General features: G+C 48.7%; 1 protein-coding gene across 10 annotated transcripts in view; it reads right to left on the reverse strand.

Moving 5' to 3' along the window:
- Positions 1-2,904: 2,904 nt before the first annotated feature.
- Positions 2,905-24,784, reverse strand: part of PPP1R7 (protein phosphatase 1 regulatory subunit 7) — a 31,895-nt gene continuing 10,015 nt past the window's right edge. For 4 of the 10 annotated variants that reach the window (XM_044751306.2, XM_070489210.1, XM_070489208.1 and 1 more), the window contains 4 exons: positions 23,211-23,327; positions 22,192-22,296; positions 18,403-18,489; positions 2,905-3,220 (listed from right to left, as the gene is read on the reverse strand). In XM_044751306.2, the coding sequence (XP_044607241.2) occupies positions 3,044-3,220; positions 18,403-18,489; positions 22,192-22,296; positions 23,211-23,327 (486 nt within the window). In that variant the 3' untranslated portion in view covers positions 2,905-3,043. The other 6 variants (XM_070489212.1, XM_044751308.2, XM_070489211.1 and 3 more) reach the window with 3 other exon arrangements.

Here is a 24,784-nt window from a genome sequence, read left to right on the forward strand (position 1 = left end):
CACATTTTTTCTCCCAAGTTTCTATTTTACCTTTCTCTCTGGGGTGTTTTTTTTTAAAAGACTGGCACCTGAGCTAACATCTGTTGCCAATCTTCTTTCTTGTTTTCTTTCTCCTTCTCTCCAAAGCCCTCTGGTACACAGTTGTATGTTCTAGGTAGGTCCTTCCGGCTCTGCTATGTGAGACGCCGCCTCAGCATGGCCTGATGATCCATGACATCCGGCGATGATCCTGATGATCCGAACTGGCGAAACCCTGGGCCACCAAAGCAGAGCGCGCGAACTTAACCACTTGGCCACGGGGCGGCCCCCTCACTGGGTTTTCCATCCTCCGGAGCTGTCCTACATCTGGTTAGGCAGAGTCCGGGGTTATCTTTTCCACAGGGTGCTACTGTGCCCACCACCACCAAGGAGACTGTCCACTCCTCCCCGACCCGTGGGCTAGCTTTCCAGCCACCAAGTCCCTGCCCAAGGGTCTGCCAGGGCTGACTGGCCTCCACAGTGTCTTTACTGTGGGTTTGTAGCTTTCAGAATGTGCAGGATATCACCTCTCTTGACTCCTTCTCAGAGTTGACTGAACCTTTTCAAAGTTTCAAGGTTCAATGTGGATCTTTTTTCTTCCACATAAATTTGAGAGCTTAATGAGTTTCTCAAAAAATCAGATGGCATTTTGATTAGGATTGTGCTGGATTTAGCATAGCTTTTCCCATCCCCTCAGCATTTTTAAAATGCCTGTTAAGAAACAGACGCTGGGGGAACGGGTCTGGTGGCACAGTGGTTAAGTTTGGGTGCTCTGCTTTGGTGGCCCGGGCTTTGCCGGTTCGGATCCCAGGTGTGGACCTACACACGGCTTGTCAAGCCACGCTGTGGCAGGCGGCCCACATACAAAGTAGAGAAAGATGGGCACAGTTAGCTCAGGGCCAATCTTCCTCAGCAAAAAAGAGGAGGATTGGTGGCAGATATTAGGTCAGGGCCAATCTTCCTTAAAAAAAAACAACAAAAAAAAACCCCAAATAGATGCTGGGTTTCAATTTGTGACCATTCTGAGTCTCCCCTCTACCTTGGGCACCTTCCTGTCCCCGTTCCCAGGGGGTGGATGGCTGCACACGGTCCCGCGGAGCTTCGCCTCTGCTGCTCCTTGAGCCTCTCTCCTCACTGTCCTCTCTGCTGGCAGCTTTCTGGTGTGTTCTCCTATGTGTGGGCTGCGTGTGTCATGACACTTTCCTGCTCTATTAGTAGGGACTCTAAGCTCACATTTGCCCGCACACTTTACTTATCAGCTATTGCTTCCTTTCTTCCGCACCATGGTGAAAATCTGCACAGTCCTTGCCTCTGCTTCTGCCCTCCCCGACCGCAAGAACAAGCACCTCGCAGTTCGGATCACTAGTTATTTTAGGAGGGGCACATTCAGAACCTTGTCAAGAATCCTGCCTTCGCATTTGTAAACAGCTCCACGATCACGTCAAATGCGTTCTTTTAAACCAACATTCTGCTGGTTTGAGCACCTGCTGCTGCTGCTTCTAAATCGTATCTTTCCCTTTCTTCACTTCCTTATTTGGATTCATCTTTTGTTTGGTGGAGGACTCCTCTGAATAATTTTTTCAGCAAAGGCACCCAAATTCTGCATCCTTGTGCATCTAAGTGTCCTTCTTTTGTCCTCAGACATGGAGGGTGTCTAGCAGGGGGCAGAACTCTAGGGTCATGCTCCGGAGGCTCTTCCTGGGGCCACGCCCAGCTAACTCTGCTTTCCTCACCAAGGGTGCTTTTCAATAGGCAGACGCTCAGAGACTCAGGGCACACAGTTTATTCTGGCGAAGATTAGAGTCACGAACTGGATGTGACCTTAAACCTCAGGCCAGCCACTGCCATGTCTGCAGCTTGTCTGGCACCCAGTCGCCTGGAGCCCTCCCACACGCTGCCGGCTCCCGGTGCAGCCTGCCCAGTGCCGTCCCCCAGCTCTAGAAGGCGCTGTCCAGGAGAGCTTTCTGGGACGGTGGACAGGGGCTGCCCTCAGCCAGATGTGGCTGCTGACCACTTGGAATGTGGCCAGTGTGACCGAGGAAGTGAGTGTACTCCATTCCACTGTAGCAGATTTAGATTGGAACTGAAGCAGGCACAAGTGGCAGCGGTGGCTCCCACACTGGACAGTGCGGCCCTAGAAGTGTGGACATGGGAGGGACCCTTGGGGACCACACGATTCAGTTCTCATTCTGAGAAAGGGAAAACCTGAGACGCCGAGAGGAGATAAGGTCCTTGTAGCATTAAATTCAGACCCCGGGTGACTGTCGATGTAAATTTTATAAGAAACAAGCCAACACAACGATCGGGCAGAATGGGAGGCGATATTCTAAGTGGCCAAGAGGTACGCTCTGGGGAGAGTCTCTCTGAAGAGAGACTCGGGGTTCTGTTCTGTCAGGCACAACGCAGCCGTGTGCCTGGGAAGCGTCCCCTCCTGGCCACGAGGGCAATGCCGGCCTCTGAGGGCTGGCAGGGCTGCTGGGCACCTCCGGCCGCACTCAGCAGGGGCCTGGCGCACGGCCACCACTCTTTAAGAGAGCTCTGAGGGTCACAGGACACAGGGCCAAGTCATCCTTTACCCACTGATTTGTCTGCTTTTTAATACATAAAATTTTTAAAGAAAATGCCGTTGGTCTAAAAGACTAAAAAGCTCTTGGCCTTGAGGGCTGGCTGGGACGGCGCCTGACTGCCCACCCAGGCAGAGCACAGGCCTTTTAAGGCTCTCAGGCCCACTGTGTCACCCTTCTCAGGTGGGGGCCGTGACCTCCCTCTGAGGAAACCCAGAAATGGTGACGTGTGGTACCGTGACCGCTGATGGATACTAGGAACACTGCGTGGCAGGACGTGAGAGGAACAGCATCCCAAGGTGGCGAGCAGGCGTCATACATGGCAGTTATCACTCAGCGCCTTTTTATTGCCATTGGGTTTGTGACTGTTGCTATAGTGATGATTTCAGGAGCAACGGGTAGATTAAAAAACCATGGCCGGGCAGTTCTGTTGGAGAGAGGGACCAGTGAGGAGCGAGGATTCAGAACCTGACGAAGGTGGCATCGATCTGCCGCACGGTGGGGAGGGCCAGCATGATCTTCCGCCTGTACTGGGGGTCCCTCTGCAGGGGGTTCCGTTCCAGGTACACCGTCTCCAGGTTCTTGGCTCCCTTCAGCTCATCGAGGTCACTCCAGCTCTCAAGGAGATTGTCGTTCATCTGGAGGACACACACACACACACATACACATGCACACGCATTAGAAAAGGCTTTAGAACAGAACAGCCTGAGCCTGCCCCCGCCCACATCTGGGTGAGGCCACAGAGGCTCTCCAGTCTTCTCCACTCAGAAAACTGTGACTGGTATGAAGCCTTCCCTGGAACCTTCCATCGCCTCTCATACATCCCGGCCATCTTTCATTGGCATCCTGAGAGGAATGTACCTGTTTACACCCACGACCTGGCCATGTCACCATGATAGGGGCAAATCCAAATTTCAATCAGCAGAGAAAACAGAAGCAACGCTGATGACAACCCCCTGCCCCTCATCTCCAGGCAATGTTATCGTGTGGTCCCCAAGGGTCCCTCCCACGTCCACACTTCTAGGGCCGCACTGTCCAGTGTGGGAGCCACCGCTGCCACTTGTGCCTGCTTCAGTTCCAATCTAAATCTGCTACAGTGGAATGAGGTACACTCACTTCCACGGTCACACTGGCCACATTCCAAGTGCTCAGCAGCCACATCTGGCTGAGGGCAGCCCCTGTCCACCGTCCCAGAAAGCTCTCCTGGACAGCGCCTTCTAGAGCTGGGGGACGGCACTGGGCAGGCTGCACCGGGAGCCGGCAGCGTGTGGGAGGGCTCCAGGCGACTGGGTGCCAGACAAGCTGCAGACATGGCAGTGGCTGGCCTGAGGTTTAAGGTCACGTCCAGTTCGTGACTCTAATCTTCGCCAGAATAAACTGTGTGCCCTGAGTCTCTGAGCGTCTGCCTATTGAAAAGCAACCTTGGTGAGGAAAGCAGAGTTGGCTGGGCGTGGCCCCAGGCAGAGTTCCTAGAAACTAATTCTCAGTAACTGTTCCCAGGGCCGGACTGTGCGCTCTGACGGTAACATGGTCAGCAGATCAGGGGCCACTCCCCCTAAAACTCACGGCTCTCCCGTATGTTGCCTCTATGGCTTGTTCCACTAGGACGCCCCATTGCTGGTTTCTGTGGTGTAAATGTCTCCACTGTGGCTAATGTCCCCAGGATGTAAAACTTCAGGAGGGGCTCAGAGTCTGAGTTGTAGGCTCAAAGCAGGTGAAATCTCACCATCCTGGACCCACCTCAGCCAGGAAGAATTCCCTCAGTTCTCACACCACTGTCAGGATGAGGACACGAAGGGACTCAGGGTTCAGCGTGTCCATCACAGTGTCTGCATATGACGTCCACACCTGTCTGTCTAGTGGATGCTTGTGGTCCCTCTGCTGTGGGCAGGGCAGGAGGCTCTGAGAGAGGAGCCACCCTGGTTTCTATTAGTTTCCAAAGAATATGGCAGAGGGACGAGTGAAAACAGACAAGAGAACCACCTCTGTGAACGCAAGATGCACTCAACTGCCGGAGCATAGGATGAATGCCAGAGGGCAGAGGACAGGCACACCGGACCAGCACTACCACAACTCCAGGCAGCAGCGTGCTGGCGAATGGTCAGCAACCAGCTCCCAGAGAAACGCAAAAGCCCTGGTCTCTAGTGTCTGCCACTTCTGTGGTGCAAATACCCCGCCATGGCTGATTTCACGCTACCAACTTGATGTCACAGACCGCGGTGCTGGGAAGAGGGGCACACAGTTGGCTCTGGGAGCCAGGGCGAGCTGGCTCAGCACAGCACTGCCCAGAGGAGCTTAGGATGACAGGGATTTTAAATGAGGGGCAAGCCTTGGAAAGCTGCTGCGAGCTTATGCATCACTAACAAGGGGGTGCCCAGCCAGCTCCACAGCCTGCCAGTCTGACCCCCAGCTCCAACCACTCTTGTTCTAGACATCATGCTTTAAGAGATGCCAGGCCTCAGAGCTGACATGCAAACAGGAGTGGAAAGGGCAGGAGGCTCCTCCCGAAGGAGAGGATCCACTTGTGCTGTGAACCCACCACGGGCACAGGCAACAGGGTGACAGATCCCAACTCTACGTACAGAGAAGTTATGACAGGAACGGTCCACATGTGGGACGGAAAGGAAGTGGAGGAACTCCACGTTCAAGGAACCCATCAACGGCCACTTGGGAAATGCTATGGAGGGTCAAGCGTTGAGTGAGCACAGAGTTAAGTCTCTGTGAAGGAGCCTCCCAGCGTGGATGCTGAGATTACGTCAGCCAGGAGTGATTCTCTGACGTTACCTCGTGGCTGGGTCTGGAACACTCACACAGTGGTGTAGCATCTGGAACGGCGATTTCTTCTACATTGATTCACTGAACAAATGCTTGAGGACCTGCTACGTTTGTGGCTCTGTTCTAGGTGTTGGGAATTCAGCAGGAAATAAAATGGTTCGGGGTGGTGACGACAGTGGGCAGGGTGGGAGAGGGCGGGCAGGAGGCAGAGAGCGATACTGTTGGGCTTTGACTCCTACGTGAGATGGGAGCCCTTGGAGGGTTCTGTTTTAACAGGCCGGCTCTCTTACGTGGAGAGTGCTCTGCAGGCTGAGGACGAGGAAGCTATTCTGACGGTGCAGGTGAGGGAACAATGGCAGCTTGTGTCAAGGTGGCAGCAGCGGAGGTGAGGAGACACTGGATTCTGTCTAGATTTGAAAGGTAGAGGACAGACGTTGGACCAGATGTGATAGATAAGAGAAGGGAGAAAAAAGGGAAGATTCCAAGATTTTTGACCTGAAGAAGTGGAAGGCTGCAGTCAGCGTTTACTGGGACTGAGCGAAATGGAGGAGAGCTTGGGGAGGGGGCTCTGGAGGTGAGGGGTGGACAGAGCAGGAGGGTGACATCTGGAAGCTGAAGGAGGAGAGTATTTCAGGAAGAAGAGTGATCAAATGTATCTACGGAAAGGAAAGAGTAAGCCGAGGGATGAAATCCAGCCGTAGGTCTGCTGGTGGAGTGATTTCCGGGGTGAGAGACGGGGGTGGCCGAAGCACCAACAGTCAGAATGACGGTGGCTGATGGCTGCATGCCACTCCTGAGCGATGGCAGAGAGCGTGGTGGGAGTGTCCAAGAAAGAGGGCGGAGGCGAGGAAACAGGCAGGCAGGCTAGAGGGTCTTCTGAGGAGCTGGCTGTAAAGGAGAGCAGAGCCAGCGGCAGGAGCGGCGGGGAGTTGAGGCTGAGGGTGGGCCACCAGGATGGCAGACATGGCAGCGTGCTAGCATGCTGACGGAAATGATTCTGTAGCAAGGCAGCGACTGAGATGTGGGGAGAGATGGGGCAACTGCTGAGGGGATGTCCTTGAACGGAGATGGGAGGGCACAGATGAGACGAGGCTGTAAGCATGGGGTGGGGTGAGGAATTCAGTTGGGGGCGAGGAAACAGCTGCTGAGGGTGGAGGAAACTAACCCGGAGGAGAAGAGTGGATGGGCTCAGATGAAAATGCAGGAGGACTCTGGGGACAGCGCTACGGCCTCACACAAGCTTTAAGTGAATACACTGGGGTGGGCCAGCCAGCACCTTCAGTGTTCTTTCCGTTACACGTCACTGCGTGGAGTTCTTCAGGTGAGTCTAAGAGGGGAGGGTGGGACAAGGGAGTGATGTTAACAGTGCCCCCAGGATCTAAGCAAGGGAAGAAGGGGTGAGCACACGAGAAGGCAAGACAGTGAGTGAGTGGCAGGGTCATGCTCCAGGTCCCGGGGCAGAAAACTGCTGGAGGAGGTGGAGGGGGTTAGCTGAGGGGACCACACTGGTGGCTGGAGAGGGGGGTGCTTGAAACTGTTTGGAAGGGGCTGCATGTATTGGTAATAAAAAGGCTTAGGATCAGGTCGGGGGTGGGTGTCTGAGGTGTGGTGGAGAAAGTAACTGTGACTTCCTCAAAGGTGAGAAGGTCAAGGAAGCCAGACACCAGGTCATTGGGAAGAGCATCCACATGGATACTGAACTCAGCAAGACTGAGGACAGGAGCATGTTGGAGGGAGTGAGCGGAGTACTGATATCTTCAAGGAAGAAAGACGGTGATGGCCACGGGAGTGGAATGAGCGCACAAACCCGTGGCTGTGCGGTGGGAGAGCTTCAGGAGGAGGGGAAAACAGCCTGGAAGTGTGAGGAGGAACAAAGACCGTGACACGCCTCCAGGGACAGGAATACATTGTGACCAAGAACCTAGGGCTTGATTTCTTATGATTTCTTTTTCTTGAATACAGATCACATTTTCCTATTTGTCTATCTAGTGATTTTGGAATGAACAGCAGCTGGCTTTCTGTTCTAACAGGCGACTCAGCCATGGCTGATCACCTTCAATCAGCGCGGGCTTTGTCTCACACTCATCAGGGCAGGTCTGCAGAAGGGCCAGGCCTCTCTCAGTTGGTGAGAACCAACCCACAACTCTACATCCTCTGGAGATCTTCTGAGCTAGGTTTTAGGCTGTGTTGGGGGGGGTTTGGAGTAGGTACAGCTGAACCTGCAGTCCCTACCCCTAAGGCAGGGCCTTTTTGGTGTCTAGACGATCACCAAGGGTGTCGCTGAGATCTCTGCTTGGGCTCTGCTCTCCCCCCAGCATAGCTATTGGGTGAGCCTTGAGTTGAGTGGTCTTGTGCCCAGACTGCCCAGCCCTCAGCCACGGACCATAAGGGGATCCCTACATGGCCTTCTGGGGCCCTTCTCTGCACAGCTACCCCCTCTCTCCAATGCCTTGTCTTAAAGATTCCAGCTGCCATAAACTTTGATCTCTGCTCCTTCAGCTCAACAGAACTGCCGTGTTCTGCCTGGGAAACTGTTCCTAGACAGAGAGCAGGGCAATTGTGGGCTCACTTTCAGACTGCCCTGCTCTCAGGGGCCGCAGGCTTGTGCTGCCTGTTGCGCACGGCCCAAACAGGGCTGTCTCGTATCTTTGCATCTGTTTATGGCAAGAGGGCCAGTCTGGTACCAGTTCCACTGCCACAGCCAGACTGTCTTTATTAACTTACTGGGCATTACGAATCCCCCAGAGAGGAATAGACAACACAGGGTTTCCCATACTCACCTGTTTAAGGAACCGTATTTTCACAGAATTTCTTGTGGGCCTAGAGTGCCACCTGTTTGGGAAATCTAGATTTCCAAAACTTAGAGCTCAGCTCTTGTGGAGGGACTGAAGCCTGCTCCTGAGCCTTAGTCACGAGGGACCTGAAACTCAGGGTGGCGCTCTGCCGTCAGCCTGAGTGCGTGTTTCCACTGGAAGGGACAACAGAGAACAGCTCTTTTAGGACAGATTCCTAGGTGTTATTCTGCAAGGCGTGAATCTATCACACTACACTTATACAACTTGAGCTGCTCACAGGGCCAACGCAAAGTGTCCACAGTCAGAACTATGGAGGAGCCTTTTATCCACATGGCTGAGAGTACAATTGGTCTGTTAACAGAACGAGCCTGCTGAGTAGAGAATCACTAAAATAACGCACATGCCTCAAACACTTTTACCTTAAAACACACAAAAAATGCACCCATTTAATAAAGATTAACAATTGCTAATAAAGATTAGCAATATTACATTATTCAGAAGAAATAGGACTTTTCTGCAGTATAGTCTATTTAAAGACCTTTTCATAACAGCACCAGTGGTTACTCAGGCTTCCGGCTCTGGCTGGGAGATGGTGTAGCTCCCATCTCCTCTTCTTTTTCAACATACAGATTTATTTGTATCTGTCACACACCGTATGCTTCTCGTCTTACACATCACGGCATTTCCAATGTTTTCTCCAGGATTTAGTAAACGTGGAACTGACAATTTTACTCACCACCAATAGTACACTGTAAATGATGTCTTTGATACAGATAACTTTAGAGATTCTTATCTTTGTATTTGTCCAAAAGGAACTCAAAACCATTCACTGTGTTGTCTCCACAGACATTCTAGGCTGGGGCAGAGATGTTACACTCACTGAGGGAAAGACGGCCTCATGTATCTCTGTCTAAGTTTTCACAGCTGGGACGTACGGGAGCACAGTTTGGGGCTGTGACCTTCCAGTGACACTCATTTTCTTAAAGAGTATCTCCCCAGAACATACAATTTTTAGTCTCTTCTAATCTGGAACATTTCCCACCTCCTTCTCACATTTTTTTTCCTGTTAAATGAAATCCAGTTAATCATCTTGTGGACTGACCCTCACTCTGGATTTATCTGCTTGTTTCCTTGTGGTGTCATTTAGCTTGTTCTTCTAGCCCCTATATTTCCTGTAAACTTAAAGTTAGGTCCAACGCACAGCGAGATCAAACATTTCTGGCAAGAACGTTTTACAGATGGATCACTTCGGGGGACACAGAGCACCAGGCTGTCCCACTATTAGGGATATTAAGTCTGATCATGTGGATAAGTTGGGGACCCCTGATGACTTTGGGGAGCATACTTCCCCTTTGCAATTAGCAAATTCTCTAAGAGGTGATACTTGGCACACACGCAAACATCCAGCTAGTCAAGGATTTCAGCACCCAATGATGATCCTTGCCTGAATCAACTACTGGAATTCTGCTACAGAATGTCTCCCTGGTTGACGTTTCCCCAGCAGACTGTTTTGTGGTTTTCAATACTCAAACTTCATAGGATGTATGTATTTCCCATTACAATGGTTTTTTGGCTGATATTTATATTAAAAATTTACATTTACTCTCCCCCAAACTCCATAACAAAAAAACCCATTTTTTCTTTGGTGAGCAAAATTGGCCCTGAGCTAACATATGTTGCCAATCTTCTTCCTTCTGCTTGAGGAAGATTGTTGCTGAGCTAACATCTATGTCAATCTTACGCCACTTAGTATGTGGGATGCCACCACAGCATGGCTTGAGGAGCAGCATGTAGGTCCGCACCCAGGATCCGAACCCGTGAACGCTGGGCCGCCGAAGTGGACTGCATGAACTTAACCACTGCACCACCAGGTCAGCCCCCTCAATAACATTTTAAACAAAACAGAGGTGTGGGAGAATTCTCACGATACATTTGATACACAACTGGTAGAATGTCAAAATCACTTATTTTTGGAAATCTGTATGACATTTCAACAAAGGGGATGTGTATCTTGTACGTTGCTGGTGGGAAAGGAGGTGTCTGTTACTTCATATAAACCTAGGGATGAGAGAGAGAGCAAGAGAGCCCCTGAGAGAGAAGCCAGTCTTCATAACCCCATCATGGAGGTGAAATCCCATCACTTCTGCTGATTCTGTTGGTTGGAAATGCGTCAATAAGGCCAATGCACACTCCTGGGGAGGGGCTTACACACGGGCGTGACCCCAGCTGGTGGGGGCCACATTAGCAACTGTCGACCACAGTTTCTATGAGCTTTTTCTCCTTGTTAGAGGTCACGTTTTCCTGCTTCCTTGCACACCTAGCAATGTTCTATTACTGGATACTGTGGACACTGCATCGTTGAGAGGCTGAGTTTTGCTGTCTTCCTTTAAAAAGTGTTCTGGCAGAGCTGCCTGGTCCTGCGGAGGCTTGGTCACAGGCTTAGGGAGAATGCTTTCTCTGCTCCTGACGCGAGGCTGTGCTGGGGCACCGATGGAACACCTGGGGTTTGGCACAGCCCCTCCACTCTGGCAGGTCGGAATGCGAGCGTCTCCAAGCACTGTCTGGCTTCTGGAATCTGCCTCTGGTGTGTGTCCCCGCAGCTGTCCTCTGCCAGGCCTTGCTGAGTCTTGCTCGACACATGTGCAGGTTATCCTTCCGAGGGCTGATTCCGAGGGCTCGTCTCTGCGTGGCAACCTCCTCGCTGGAAACTCCAATCTCTGCTGCCCCTGCGCTCTGGGCCAGGCCCCGCTCTGTGGAAAGTGCCCCTTGGCAGAGAGGCAGGGCGAAGGTGGCTCACCTCCCATGTTTCCCTTCTCTCAAGGCCCACAGCCTGAAAACAGCTGCTGCACACACTCGACCAGTCGCATGGCAGTTTACGCTGGGATGTGACACTGATGGCCGTTACTCCTTCATGCCTAAAACTGGCTCCAAGTCCAAATTGAACATTACAGGCTTTTTCTTAACCTCTTTGATTTTATATTCGTATCTATTTTCTTGTACATGGAATGTTAGGTAGGATCCTATTCACATTAGTATATTCATTTACCCTGTAAGACATTTGAAATAGTTTCAAATTTACAATACCAACATTAGCACTAATAAAACTACTGAGTGAAGTTCAAGTCTTTTTTGGAGTTATTTTTGTCCTTAGAATATCTCTCACAAAGGCCATCCAGTCAGAGTACTGTTTTCAAAGTCATTTAAAATTCTTCTTTCCTTTGTGTGGTTTTTGTACCAATTTGAAATACTGTTAGGGTCAATGTTTCAGAGTTCATTTTCAATTGTAGGTTAAATTTTTTTCTTAATGTGTAAAGTATTTTCAAAAGCGGAAACTACGCAAAAAGGTGTATTCTGAGAAGTCTCATTCTATCCCTCTGCCCATCTAAACCCCTCACGCCCCACAGATAACCATTCATACTGGCTTCTGGTGATTCTCTGTGAAAACTAAGGAAATATACATATGTTCTTGTTTACATTGTATATACGCATATATATATTTATTTACTCTGGGCAGCATGATACTAAATACTCCTTATTTGGAATTTGTCCATGCTGATTTTCGTGAGCTGTAACATGGGTGAAGAGGAAGCTATCAAGACAGCTCCCCAGCTTGGCTGCTGCCTTCTTCCTGTGGAGCCATCTGGCCGGTGGCACTTGACTTCACGGTCTCCCTGCTGGAAACTCAGCTGTGACCGTCACCTCTCCCTCCGTTGATCACGGATTTCTGCTGATCCTCCTTTGATGTTTCTCTTGAACTAATTCCCTTCTTTCCAACCCTGCTGCCACGGCCACAGCCCACGTCAGCAGCTCGCTGGGAGCGCAGCGTGATGGCTATGCCAGGGCCCGGGTGTCTGCGGGCCACCAGGGTTCCCGGGAGCCACGCTGCATTCTTTAGGAGCTTCCAGCCTTCCCCAGTCTCAGCTGAGCCTTCATGCAAAAACGTGCAAAAATACACCTGCCTTTTCCATTTCTTTCCCCTGATAAAAATGTTCATTGCCAAAAACTGGTATAATTAATAACAAAATATAGGATAAAAAGCACAAATCATGCACAATCCTGCCACATAAGGAAAACCACTGTTACTATTTTGTTATATTTTCTTCCAGCCTTTTTCGCAAGCCTATATATTTCAACAGGGTTAATACTGCATGTAAGTTTTACCTGTTGTTCTTTCAGAATATACATTTCTAAACTTTTTTAAATTATGAAAGAAATACATGCTCATTTTAGCAAATTTAGAAGAACTAAAGAGTGTAAAGAGAAAGAAAAATCAACTACACTTTTACAATTCAGAGATGAGGGGTTCTTGTTTCTGCATATTTCCTTCTAGTCTTGTTTTCTGTGCAGGTGTGCATCCACATGCACTGAATTTAAGAACAACTGGATCTCATCAAAAATACTTTGCATCTTCCTTTTTTTTCATTAATACTCTGTCATGAGGACTTTTCTGTAATTAAATTTCCTTTACAAATATCATTTGAAGGCCTCATTTTATGGTGGCATAATATTTCATCATATGAGTATATCATAATTTATTTTTCCCTAAGTTGGAGAAAAGATCTATTTATAAAAAATAAAAACATAGGGGCTGGCCCCGTGGCCCAGTGGTTAAGTTCGCGCGCTCCGCTGCAGGCGGCCCAGTGTTTCGTTGGTTCGAATCCTGGGCGCGGACATGACACTGCTCAACAAACCACGCTGAGGCGGCGTCCCACATGCCACAACTAGAAGGACCCACAACGAAGAATATACAACTATGTACCGGGGGGGCTTTGGGGAGAAAAAGGAAAAAATAAAATCTTTAAAAAAAAAAAATAAAAACATAAAGTTCTAGGGGCCAGCTTGGTAGTGGAGTGGTTAAGTTCATGTGCTCCGCTTTGGAGGCCCAGGATTTGCTGGTTAGGGGCCTGGGCATGGACCCACACACTGCTCATCAAGCCATGCTGTGGCAGCGTCCCACACAGAAGAACTGGAAGGACACACAATTAGGATATACAACTAGATACTGGGGCTTTGGGGAGAAAAAAAAAAAAAAGAGGAAGATTGGCAACAAATGTTAGCTCAGGGCCAATCTTCCTCACCAAAAAAACAAACAAACAAAACAAAAAAAATCCATAAATTTCTGGGAGAAAATCAGGTAAATGTTTTTATCAGCTTTGGGTTTACAACCTTTTCTAAACTGACACAAAAGACAGAAAACCAAGGAAAAGACATAGGTTTGTCTGTCTTTTTTGTAATCTGATCTTTTTCCTTTTTACAATGAGCAGACAGAGTTTTATCACGAGAAAATACAACAAAGCTATTTCCATTGTACAAAAAGGAATCCTGATATTTATATATTTTTGTACATAAATCTTTGTCTGAATTTCTCATCATTTTGTTAGGACCTGAGATGTGAAAATATCGAGGCTCTGAATGCCCCACAGACACCTGTGTCACCAGAGTCCTGCCAGCAGTCAGGGGAGTGCCTGGTGCATCACAGATGGCTGCCACTGCATTCCACAAAAGGCTCTGTCAGCCTCACAGCTGGAATACTGCACCTCATTGGTTTAGTGTATTTTAAGAAATTAAGAGAGAGAAATGTTTTATGTATTTACAAGCAACTGTTACCTCTTCCTCTGTGACTCGTCTGTTCATGCTCCACCCCCAGTTTTCCAATGGCGTCTTTGCATGGGTCATTTTTAACATAAGGACATCAACCTTCATCTGATATATTTGTGCAAGCACATTTCCCAGCGTTATCTACAGCTGACCTCCACCCAACTGACCAACCATCCTTCCCCATGTTCCTGCCTCTCACTCAACCAAGTACGTGCCAGGCACTACTCTAGGGGCTGGGTGAGATAAGGGGCACAACACACACATGCCTCTGCCCTCAGGAGGCTTACAGTCTATAGGGGTGACAGAGACACAAAAATAAAACTAAATAAATAGGGCTTCCACTTCAAGCCATGATGGAGTAACTGGTGCTGGACTGCTTGTTTTGTCATAAACAACTAGAAAACAGGACAAAGATATATGAAACAACTGTTTTCATACTGTGGACAATAGGCTACACAGGACAGTGATTCCTGAGAGAAGAGACACAAATGAGCTGAGCTCCATGCTCCTCTTGGCCTTCTGCCTGGAGATATCTTCTGGACCACCCCGGGGGGGAACCCAAGCAGAGCCTGGTGGCCACACTGAGTTGAGGTGGTGAATGTAGTCTGGGGAGGCAGAGGCAGCTGGAATTTTTGGAGAGGAATGAGCTACGTAGGAAAAAGAAAAAGCTCCAGAAATCCTTGGGTGTCCCCTTGAATCTCGGACTGAAAACTAAGCTGTGAACAGCAGAGTGAAACCCTACAAGACTGGTCAAAGAACAAATGCCAGGGAGCTACGAGCTGAACAATGACCACAGCTCATGCAGGGAAGGGACGTGTCTGTGATCTCATGAACCAGAGCGCCAGACCTTGTTAAATACCCAGGATGTTCACTACAGACCCAAGAAGGGTTGCAGCCTAGCCTTAGAGGACAGGCTTCTCAGACTCACACTAATAAAGCTTAAAACAAGCTTCAAAAGGATCAAGCACTTACTTATGTCTGCCACACAACAAGTTCAACACAGTCACGCGCTGCCTGATGATGTTTCGGTCAACGATGGACTGCATATATGACAGTGGTCCCACAAGATTAGTATCACATAGCCTAGGTGTGTAGTAGATTCTACCATCTAGGTTTGCGTAAATACACTCTCTGATGTTTGCACAATGACAAATTGCCTAAAAACACATTTCTCAGAATGAGTCCCCATCATTAAGTGACGCACAACTATACAATTTAAAGGAAAGCAACAAAAATCCAGACACTCAACAATTTAACACCACAATGCCGAGCATCCAATAAAACAATACGAACCGTGTGAAGAAGGGAAGATTTAAGGAAATGTGAACAGAGTGAAGAGAGCAATAGAACCTACCAAAGAAAACCCCAAATGTTCTTTCAGGGTTGAAAAACACAACATCTGAAATAAAAAAATTCATTACATGAGCTTAACAGCAGATGGATATCATACAAGAAAACATCATGATCTTGGAGGTTCAGGAATAGAAATCATACAAATGGAAGCACACAAGTCGGGGGTGGGTGGTCAGAGCCTCAACAATCTACCAACCAACCAATGGACAACATATGTATAATTGGAGTTTCAGAAAGAAACTGGGGCAAGGAAGAGTGGAAAAAAGTTTTGAGGAAGTAATTTTCAAAAGTTTTCCACATTTGATGAAAACTATAAATTCACAGATCTAAAAGGCTCAATGAACCTAAGCACTAGCACATCATATTCAAGTTGCAAAAAATAACAGTGATAAAAAGCAGTGAGAGGGAAAGACATGCACACACAAGGAACAAAGATAAGAACGACTGAGGACTTCTCCCCAGAGGTGATGCAAAGCAGAACACAACGGAATATTTTAAAAGTGCTTTTAAAAAAGTCCCCAAGAAACTGTCAAACTAGAATTGTATATCTGTAATATTATCCTTCAAAAATGAAGGCAAAATAAAGAGATATTTTCAGACAAATCAAAGTTGAAAGAATTGGTTTATAGCAGGCTGCAGAACAAAATATGTTAAAATTCTTCAGGTGGAAGGGACATACCAAATGGAAACTACACAAAAGAATAAAGAATGCCAGAAATGGTAAAATAAGTGGGTTTTCTTGTTTCTAAATTTCTTTAAAAGATAACTGATATAACAGTGTATCATGGGGTTTATAACATATTTAAAAGTAAAACATATGATAACATTAGCTGATGGAGAGAGGAATAGAAGTATACTCCTGTAAGGGTCTTACATTATACGTGAAGTGGTATAATATTATTTGAAGGAAGGTTGTGATAAATTAAAAATACATTTTTTAATTTGTAGGGTAATTGCTAAAAAAGTACAACAGAATATGTATAAGCAAACACGTCAATAATGGAGATAAAATAGAATACCAAAAAAATTTTTTTTTCTCAATCCAAAAAGAAACCAGAGAAAAGAGAAAAAGGAACAAAAAACATAGATGGGACAAATAAAAAACAAACAGCATGTTGGCTGACTTAAACCCAACCATGACACAAAATGCAATTAAATGAAATTACATTAAATGTAAGCAGAGCAAACACTCCTCCTAAAAGACAGAGGTTGTCGGACTGGACTAAAAAGGCAAAACCTATGTATTGTCGATAGGAAATACTTTTTAATTATTATACAGACACAGGTTAAGAGTAAATGGATGGAGAAAGATACCCACGAAAAAAGTAATCATGAGACAGATGGAGTGGCTGTGTTAATAACAGACAGGTAGACTTCATGACAAAGATAAAGAGGGACATTTCATATGACAAAGGGACAATTTATCAAGAAGATACTGCAATCGTAAATGTATCCGCACCTAATAAAAACCTTCAAAATACAAGACCCCAAAACTGACGGACCTGAAAGGAGAAAGAGACAAATCCACAATTATGGTTGGGAGATTTCAACATCCTTCTCTCAGTAATTGGTAGAACAAATAGACAGAAAATCAATAAACAAAGAATTTGGGTCATTAAAAATTTATTAAGACTGGTGTCTCATTTCTCCCTTAGAGACTAGGTAGTAGCTAAGTATATCTCACACGTGATATGAGCAGATAACAGAGTTTGAGAATTTCTAGTGTGCAATTCCCCTCCTGGAGCACAATTCCTCAGCTGTGAAATGGGGTACAACCACCTGCTTCACAGGGTTGTTGTGATCATCAGATCCAAAGGGAAAGTGGTCTGGATGCTGTAAAGCACCATGGAAACTCTGCTTCTTTTTACTCTCTTTGTCTGGAGGTCTAAGAAACAGGATTCCTTTGTGTGTTACAGGGTTGGGTGTGATCCAGCCTCCAGTGACTGCCAGCCTGCCTGCCTCCTTGATAGCCGGGGTGCCCAGGTGGCCCCCACCTGTGGTCTCAGCACCCCATGTCCCATGCTCTGTCCCTAGGCAGGGCATGCAGAAGGAATCACACATTTCAGAAACACTGCTTCATTACCAGCTGGTTTCCCAAACTTTCTTCCTAAATTTTCTGCCAGGCGCCCCTTTCCTGTCAGCCAGGTCCTCTGTCTCTGGACTCCTTATTCTTGTCGTCTGGTTCTTCTGTCTGGTTCCCTGGCCTCTTCAGAGTCAAATCCCTTTGCTCCAACCCAACCAGCCTACCACCCACCACATCCTCCTTCAGGGGTGGGCTGCACACTAGACGCACTGGGCACATGGTGGCCTGTTGTCTCCCCCAGCCGAGGACACCTTTACCAATTTTTGAATTCCGGTTCTGGTCTTCCCAGACAGGCTCTGGCACCACATCCTGATACTACCCAAGACCTAGTGCTATTAATAAAGGACAAGGAACATTTTCACAGCAGGCCACCTGTGTTCTAGGGAAACTTGGATGTTCTTTTAAGATGAGGAAAGGAAAACACCCGGGACGTAGGCAGGGTCAGCAGCATAACTAGATGAAGAAGAATCACGCCTAACTCAGCACAAATCTTGGATCAGAGTGAATGCATTGGGGACAACGTTCACTTCACAGCGTCACAGGGTGAAGCGTATGCAATGATCCCTGCAGGGGCCACGAGCTCGGGGACAGGCAGCACCCTCATGAGAATGCCCTAAGGGATTCTGACACTGAGGACCTCGACTCAGTGATCACTGTGCAACCCCTTTAGAGGAGTCTTAAGACTTCTTACACGCTGGTTCTCCTCCTACTGGCTCTGCAGTACTCCTCCCGAAAACGACACCCCTGCCCATGAGACAAACACAAGGCCAATTCCAGGATGACTGACTGTGGACACCCACCCACACTTCCTTCTGTGGTGGTGCAACATATCTGCACTGAATGCACTGGCCCCTGGGCTGGGTTTGGAAACCTGCAGTCACATGGCAATTCTGGGGCCTCGCCACGTACAGATCAGGCTTATCACCCTTTCACGCGTACCACAATCACCCAGGATCTTGTTAAAATGCTGACTTTGATTCGGTCTGCATCTGGGCACAGTGGGGCCCGAGATGCTGTGTTTTTAACAGGCTGCCCAGTAACACTGATGCTGCAAGGCCAAGAATAACAGCACACCAAACTCCTACAGTAGTGCCCACCCCAATTCCATTCTGTCCCAAGGCTCACAGGGCCGGAGCCCCTTGCTTTCATGCACATGACATTTGACTCTGCAGGATCAGGTTAGTTGAAGTGTCATCAATCCAGTGCGTAAACTTACCCAGAATTCCTGTAGCTCTGTTAGATGGCTGATGTTTTCAATCTTTTTGATTCTATTTGATGCAACGTCCAACATCGTGAGTTTGTTCTAAAATAAGGAAATAAAATTTTTCCAGGATTACCTCAGTTCAACAGTGATTGTGTGACCACACACACAGTGTCAGGTGCTGAGCTCAGAGCTGCGGGGTGAGCCACCCTCTCTGCCCTCATAGAACAGGAGCATCTAACAGGGACAGTGACACCTGCCCACTTCCTGTAGCCCACCCTGGACAGACTCTGGTTTTGTTTACGGACAGAATCCTCACAACCACCTCATCTCATCATCACTGGGATTTGAACCTGATTCTGGAAGACTCCAAGCCCTGGTCCCAGATCCCAGTGCACAAGGACCCGAGTGAGATGCCAGGTTCTGAGAAGAGCAGAGTAACATGTGCCTCAAAGCAGAGGGAGGCCTGGGGCTCTGGGGGGCTGAGGGGCTGCCTGGGGCATCCGAGATGGGCTTTGAGAAGGGGTAACAATCGTAGCAATGTTTACTTAGTGCTGATCTCAAGGAAATGTACAATACCAAGTAATCCTTAAAACAGTATTTCTTTCCTCATTTATGGATGAGGAAACTGGGGCTTGGGTGGAGTAAGTAAGAAACTGCCAGGGACAAGTGGAGGTGGCAGGTTGGTGCTGTCAGTCCCAAGCCTGCACTCCTGGAGGAGGCCCGTCTAGGAAGAGGCCACCAAGAGGAAGGGGCAGAGAGGAAAGCCTGGGCGCTGAGGGAGAGCAGCTCTGGTGCCGACCTGGAACCGAGAGCTGATGGAGGAGCGCACAGAGGCACTCGGCCCTCCTGAGGACAGTGCCTGGGGCACACTGGGTGCCCGCTGAGGGGTGAGCAGCGTGCTTTCATGCAGAGACAACACTGCGTGTTTGGCTTATGCGCCCTGATCCTCTGTTCTAAAAATGCCCAGCAGATACTAACTTGCCAATACACATCGGCTAAGCCTGAGTAACACCTTTTCAAAGTCCACAGAGTTTTAAGATGTAACAGAGGAGTAAAATTGTGGAGAAAATGCAGTCTGTTAAAGCTAGCATTGCCTGCTGAAGTATGTTTAATCAAACCAACTGGTAAGTTTTTCTGAAATCAAAGGGCTGCACTTAGAAGTTGGCTGACAGCCCTGATAAAAGTTCATTTCCTTCCTCTCTGATTTCTGATCGAGGTTCTCTCCATACATTTCCTGCTGCATTCCTGGGATTCTGATTCCAAACCCTCCCAAGGTTTAAGGGAAAGTTAAAAAATATCTCAGTAAAATAAAACAAAAACCACAAACACACAGAAAAGCACGCAGCGAGCAGCTCTGCTGATTCAGAAGCGCCCTGGCCCTGGGCTCTGACTCCCTGAAGGTCCAGTCCCCATCGCCTCACACCCAGCATCCCATAGCCATGAGCACTGGCCGGGTCACTGTTCAGGAAGCCACACAGGACTGCCCCACGTCCTGCGCGAGCTGGGCGTGGGCATGCAGACGAGGAGCTCCTTCAATCGGCCTCTGTTGGGCCCACCACGTCTGCTCAGACTGCCGAGTGCCTGCAGTGTGCCAGGAGGGTCCTGTCTGCAGGAGGTCAGGGGTTTCAGAGAAAACAGAGACTCAGCAGAACTCTGCAGAAGAGGAGCCTCTGGGCAGCCCAAGGACGCATGGTGGGCAGTGGGCAGGGACAGGCCGGGTCCATGACCACAGCTCCGTCCAGCTCCTGACTCCCGTTCTGCGGTGCTTGGTGTCATCCGGTGTGCAAGCTCAGAAATGGGCAAAGCTAAAGGGGTCTGACACTCACAGCAGGATTGATCTTCATGCAGTCCCAGCGCAAAGGCTCAGCACTAGGGCATCTGGCCACCAGGACGGTCTTGAACCTCTGAGCACAGGGATTCGGTCACACGCTCAGCAGCGTCTCCCCGTTTTCTGGGGAGCTGGACTACATTTTGAAAGCTCATTCAAAAGCAAATCAGTAAGAATTACTTAAAAAAAAGCGTGGAACAGGATGGGGACAGTAAGCACCCCAGGGATTCCGACACCCAAAACACAGCCATCACCCCAGTGAGGGGCTGCCACAGGAGCGCTGCCAGACGCCCGGGAAGAGCCAGCACATGGGGAGCAAACCCCAGGGCAGGGGGACACTGCGGTGTCAGGGACAGGGCTCCTTTGTGGTGTCAGGACACTGGATTTGTCATGTGGGAAAACATTGCATTTACTTCCTTACCTCCCACCGCAAAAATAAATTCCAGATAAATTAAGAGATAAAACTTAGAAAAAAGTATAGGTGAATATTTGATCTCTAGTTGAATAAAGATCCCAGAGGAAAGGCTGTCTGTTGCATGACAAACACTACAGTAACAGCATCACCTTTAAAGCCGCAGCTGCCGTTTTCCTGTTTTGTTTCAGAGGGCCAAGAATGATCTGGTGTTCAACCCAGCCCTCTGGCAGCGCAGCACTCCTATCGGGAAAATTCTAAATTCTCACTTCTTTCCCATTTGCCTGGGGACTTGCTGCTCATTTGGACCATGTTGCAGACACCCCCCCTCTCATGGGTGGATACTCAGTGCTGACTGCAGGGCCTTTGTACAGGGAGGCTGGGGAGCAGGGGACCCACTGTTCTCTGTTGAGCGTCCTGTGTGCATACCTGCCCAGCTCTGGTCCCATGGCCTCTGTACAGTCCCACCTTTCAGAACTGTGCCTCGACCTGCCATTCTGCACTGCCTGTGTGAGCCCCTAGTTTATACGCTAGTTTTGTAAACCCTCGATTTGACTTTGAGGCAGAGGAAGGTGACTAAATTTATCACAGGTGAATTCTAACTTGTCCAAAATTTTATGCAGATGTTGGTGAAATGAAATTCAAAATGTGCTTCTCCTGTCCAAACATCACTAATGGTGCCCAGGAGCTGAGGCACAAAGGCCGAAAGAGTCTCTACGAAGATTGAAACTCTGTGTTTACAGTAATAGAAGTGCCCAATTTGCTTACATTTGCCAGCAAGTAAATAAAACAGAAAAAAATAACCCCAGCAAAATGGAATGAGAAAAAATATCTTATTTGTGATGAATACTGCACTGAGGAAAAGCAGGTTCACCTGTGGGCAGCTGAGGAGGGCAGGGGCCTCAGTGGCAGCCTGGGGCTCAGCACACCTAAGGCTGTCCTGTGCTGAGTGAGAGCAGGGTGCCCTGGTCCTGCTAGGGCTGGTGAAAAGCAGGAAGGAGGAGGTGGAAGGAATGTGCAGGAGCCCGAAGAGCAGGGGAGCATGTTACTCATTCAGGACAGCCAGACAAGCGTCGGTGGCCCCTGCGGGCTGGGAAGTGGGGCTGAGGCAGCTGCTGGCTGGGAAGTGGGAGAGAGGGCCAGCTGCTGATGCCTGCTGGCCTTGTGCTGCACAGGGGTGTCTAGGAGCAGGTGGGGTTTGTTTGAATCTTCCCAAATGCCTACAGTGCTGCTGGTGGCCGTTCAGTGAACACTGTCCAAGGAGGGGCCCCTCTCAATACCTGTACAGAGAGTACACACCGACCTGACCATAGCATAAAGCGGCAGCTCAGTGCTTGCTCAAGGGGACAGCGACAACTGCATGCATGTCATGCATTTCCCAGCTTGAGGAGGGATCACTTAGTTTTCAGGATTGGAAAGTCTCTACGATAAACCTCTAGAGGCAATGAGTCTACTTAAGACCAGCCCCGGAGGCCGGTATGTGCTGGTCAGCCAGCTGCCTGCTGCCCAGTGCCCAGCGCCCACACCACCCCAGACAGATGGACAGACTAAGAGGTCTTACATTGTTCTCCAGGCCCTCAATGACTTCAATGCCATTGTGGCTGAGGTACAGCTCTCGCAGATTCACCAGGTTCTGCAGACCCTCGATCTTGGTCAGCCGGTTGCTCTACAAGAAGGAGAGCCAAGAGCTGTCAGAACAGCGTAGAGGGTGGGAAATAAATGGCTTTTAGGAAATGAGGTTTCTTATCTTGTAGAGTCCTAACAATAGGACACTCCATTTAAAGCATGCCAGAATGAGACTTGTGTAGAGAGAAAAAGAAGATCAACATTTTGAGTCTGTTGTACTGGGCTAAAATTCATGCATGAGACTTGAAGGCTTTTATGCAAAGAACTCACTCTTTTTTAGATGTACTTGGGGAAGGTCTAGCTCAATTAATTTACAGTAATTAAAAGAGGTCAAAATCACTGAATACTTTAAAGTAAATTCTCATTTCTTCCAGTATATATTTAACTCAAATTAAAATATAATGCCCTCTTTTTTAAAGACATCTGCAGAATATCTACTTTACAGAAGGCATGAGTGGTTTTGTGGGACCTGCCACACCCAGGCCCTGTCCCCAGAACACCCTCTCACATTTCCCCTGGAGGGTCTGATTCCACTAATTTGCTTCTGACAAAAAAGATGACATAAGCCCCGGCATCCTCAGGTGCTTCCCAATCCCAGACACAGGGGCTCTGCTCCCTGTACAGACACGGAAGGAACTGCTCCTACCATCGAGCCAGACGCTTCGGGTGAACTTAGAACAGACTCAACCTTCTGAAGAAGCTGCTCTGGCTAAAAACCACCTAGGACTTTTATTAGGAAAAGGAACACGACCTTGAACGAACGAAATTTTAGTTCGACATGTGTATGTATGTTTAAGTGTGTGAAATCTAACGTTTTGATGGCTCATTTTTTGCTCACTGATGGTGAAAAGAAGTACTGGTCACGGACACGGTGAAAGATAAAAACCACAGTGGGTTTAGCAGCTCTGGCCGCAGCTGGACTCAGCAGGATGGGAAGTGCAGGCGGGCTGATACCTGCATGCTGAGGACTGTCAGGTTGGTAAGTGCATCCAGGTTCTGAAGTTTAGTGATCTTGTTTTTCCCCAAAAACAAACTTTCCAGATTGGTTAATGCGTCGATATTTTCAATTGCCTGTGAAAAGGACAGAGCAGCAGTTAGCACTGTGTGGCCAAGCAGTTACAGCAGGGAAAGGAAAGGTGACTGGGCAAGGAGACAAAGCTACCTGGATTTCAGCCCTGAGATGTCGGGCAAGTTACTTTTCCGCTCTGAAAATTTTTCCAATGAAATCTCACTTAAAAGTACAATAAGGAAAAAACAGAAAAGGTAGAGGGTCCAAGGCCTTGTCTCTTGGGCTCACTCCCAAAGCCAACTTTTCACAGAGCTCCGAAGTTCAAGGGAACACAGTTTGAAGACCCAGAGACGAGTGGACTTCTCAAGTCCCACCCAGTTCTACGGTTCTGAGTGGACACATTATTGTGCTCTTCTACAGTGCTTGTTAAAATGCATTCCCAAGATCCCAGGTCTTCACAGATGAGAGATGCTGGAAGCTCTGGCCCAGGGATGCCACTCAGGACTCCTGGGAGCAGAGTGCCCGCATCCCATGGCTCTCCCCCTCCCTCAGTTTCTGTGAGCCTCCCTCCTTGCCTCTCCTTGCTATGATCCTGTGCCCCTCGATTCAACTGTAACCCCACAGGCCTTGTGCAGAGCAGGCGGTTTAACGAGTGCTTACTGACTAGAACTCCGTTCCCCTTCTCCTCCGAGCTCACTGCTCTCTTAGAACACGTCACTTATTAACATTTTCAGCAGAAAGTGCATCTCGTCTTGCCCATCACAGCAGGACTTGGCTCAGGGGGGTGGGTGCCTAAGAGGATGAAGATTCAGGGGGAGGGCACCCTTAACTGCTGTCACTTGCATTAATTTGTGATGAACCACCTTTTTCCCAGAAGATTCCATAGAGAGATACTTGATAAATGACAACATCTGGCCACTCTTTAGTTTTAAATATGCTGCTTTGCTATTTGTGGCCATGTTACCACTAGCAACTGTCACGAGAGGCCCTTGTGCCAGAACCAACGCTCCTTGGTTTGCATCCTGCCCAGCTCTCAATGGCCAAGCCAGACTCACCGCAGCGTGCTGTAAACTTCCAAAAGCCGGAAGGAGGGGCAAGTGCTCAGAAATACCTGCTCTCAGCTGCTCAGCAAGGCCAGTGAGAAGCACTAGGCTTGGTGCCATGGCTTCACTGTGGTGCCAGGTGGGCGTCGAGTGGTCATCTGGCCAGCGGATGTCCGCATCCCTATTGTGATGACCCTCCCTCTTTGATGGCAGCTCTACCCCCAATGTCAGTCCTCCTGTGGCCCCTCCCAGGGCTCTTCCCAGTGGTTGAAAGTCAGCAGGGTACAGGCCTCCATCTGCTTCTATGGAACTCCAACTGCTTCCCAAGAGTCTCTGCCCAACGCCCTCAGAGGTTGGACAGAACATGGTAAATGGCAGACCTAATGCTGCCGTGGGCTCGTTACAGAGGATGCAGGCATCTGGGGAGGATGGGCCAATCAAGCAGCAAGCTGTGAGCTGCTTCCTACGGCCGCTGG

Source organism: Equus asinus, chromosome 19, assembly GCF_041296235.1.
Source record: "Equus asinus isolate D_3611 breed Donkey chromosome 19, EquAss-T2T_v2, whole genome shotgun sequence".
NCBI lineage: Eukaryota > Metazoa > Chordata > Mammalia > Perissodactyla > Equidae > Equus > Equus asinus.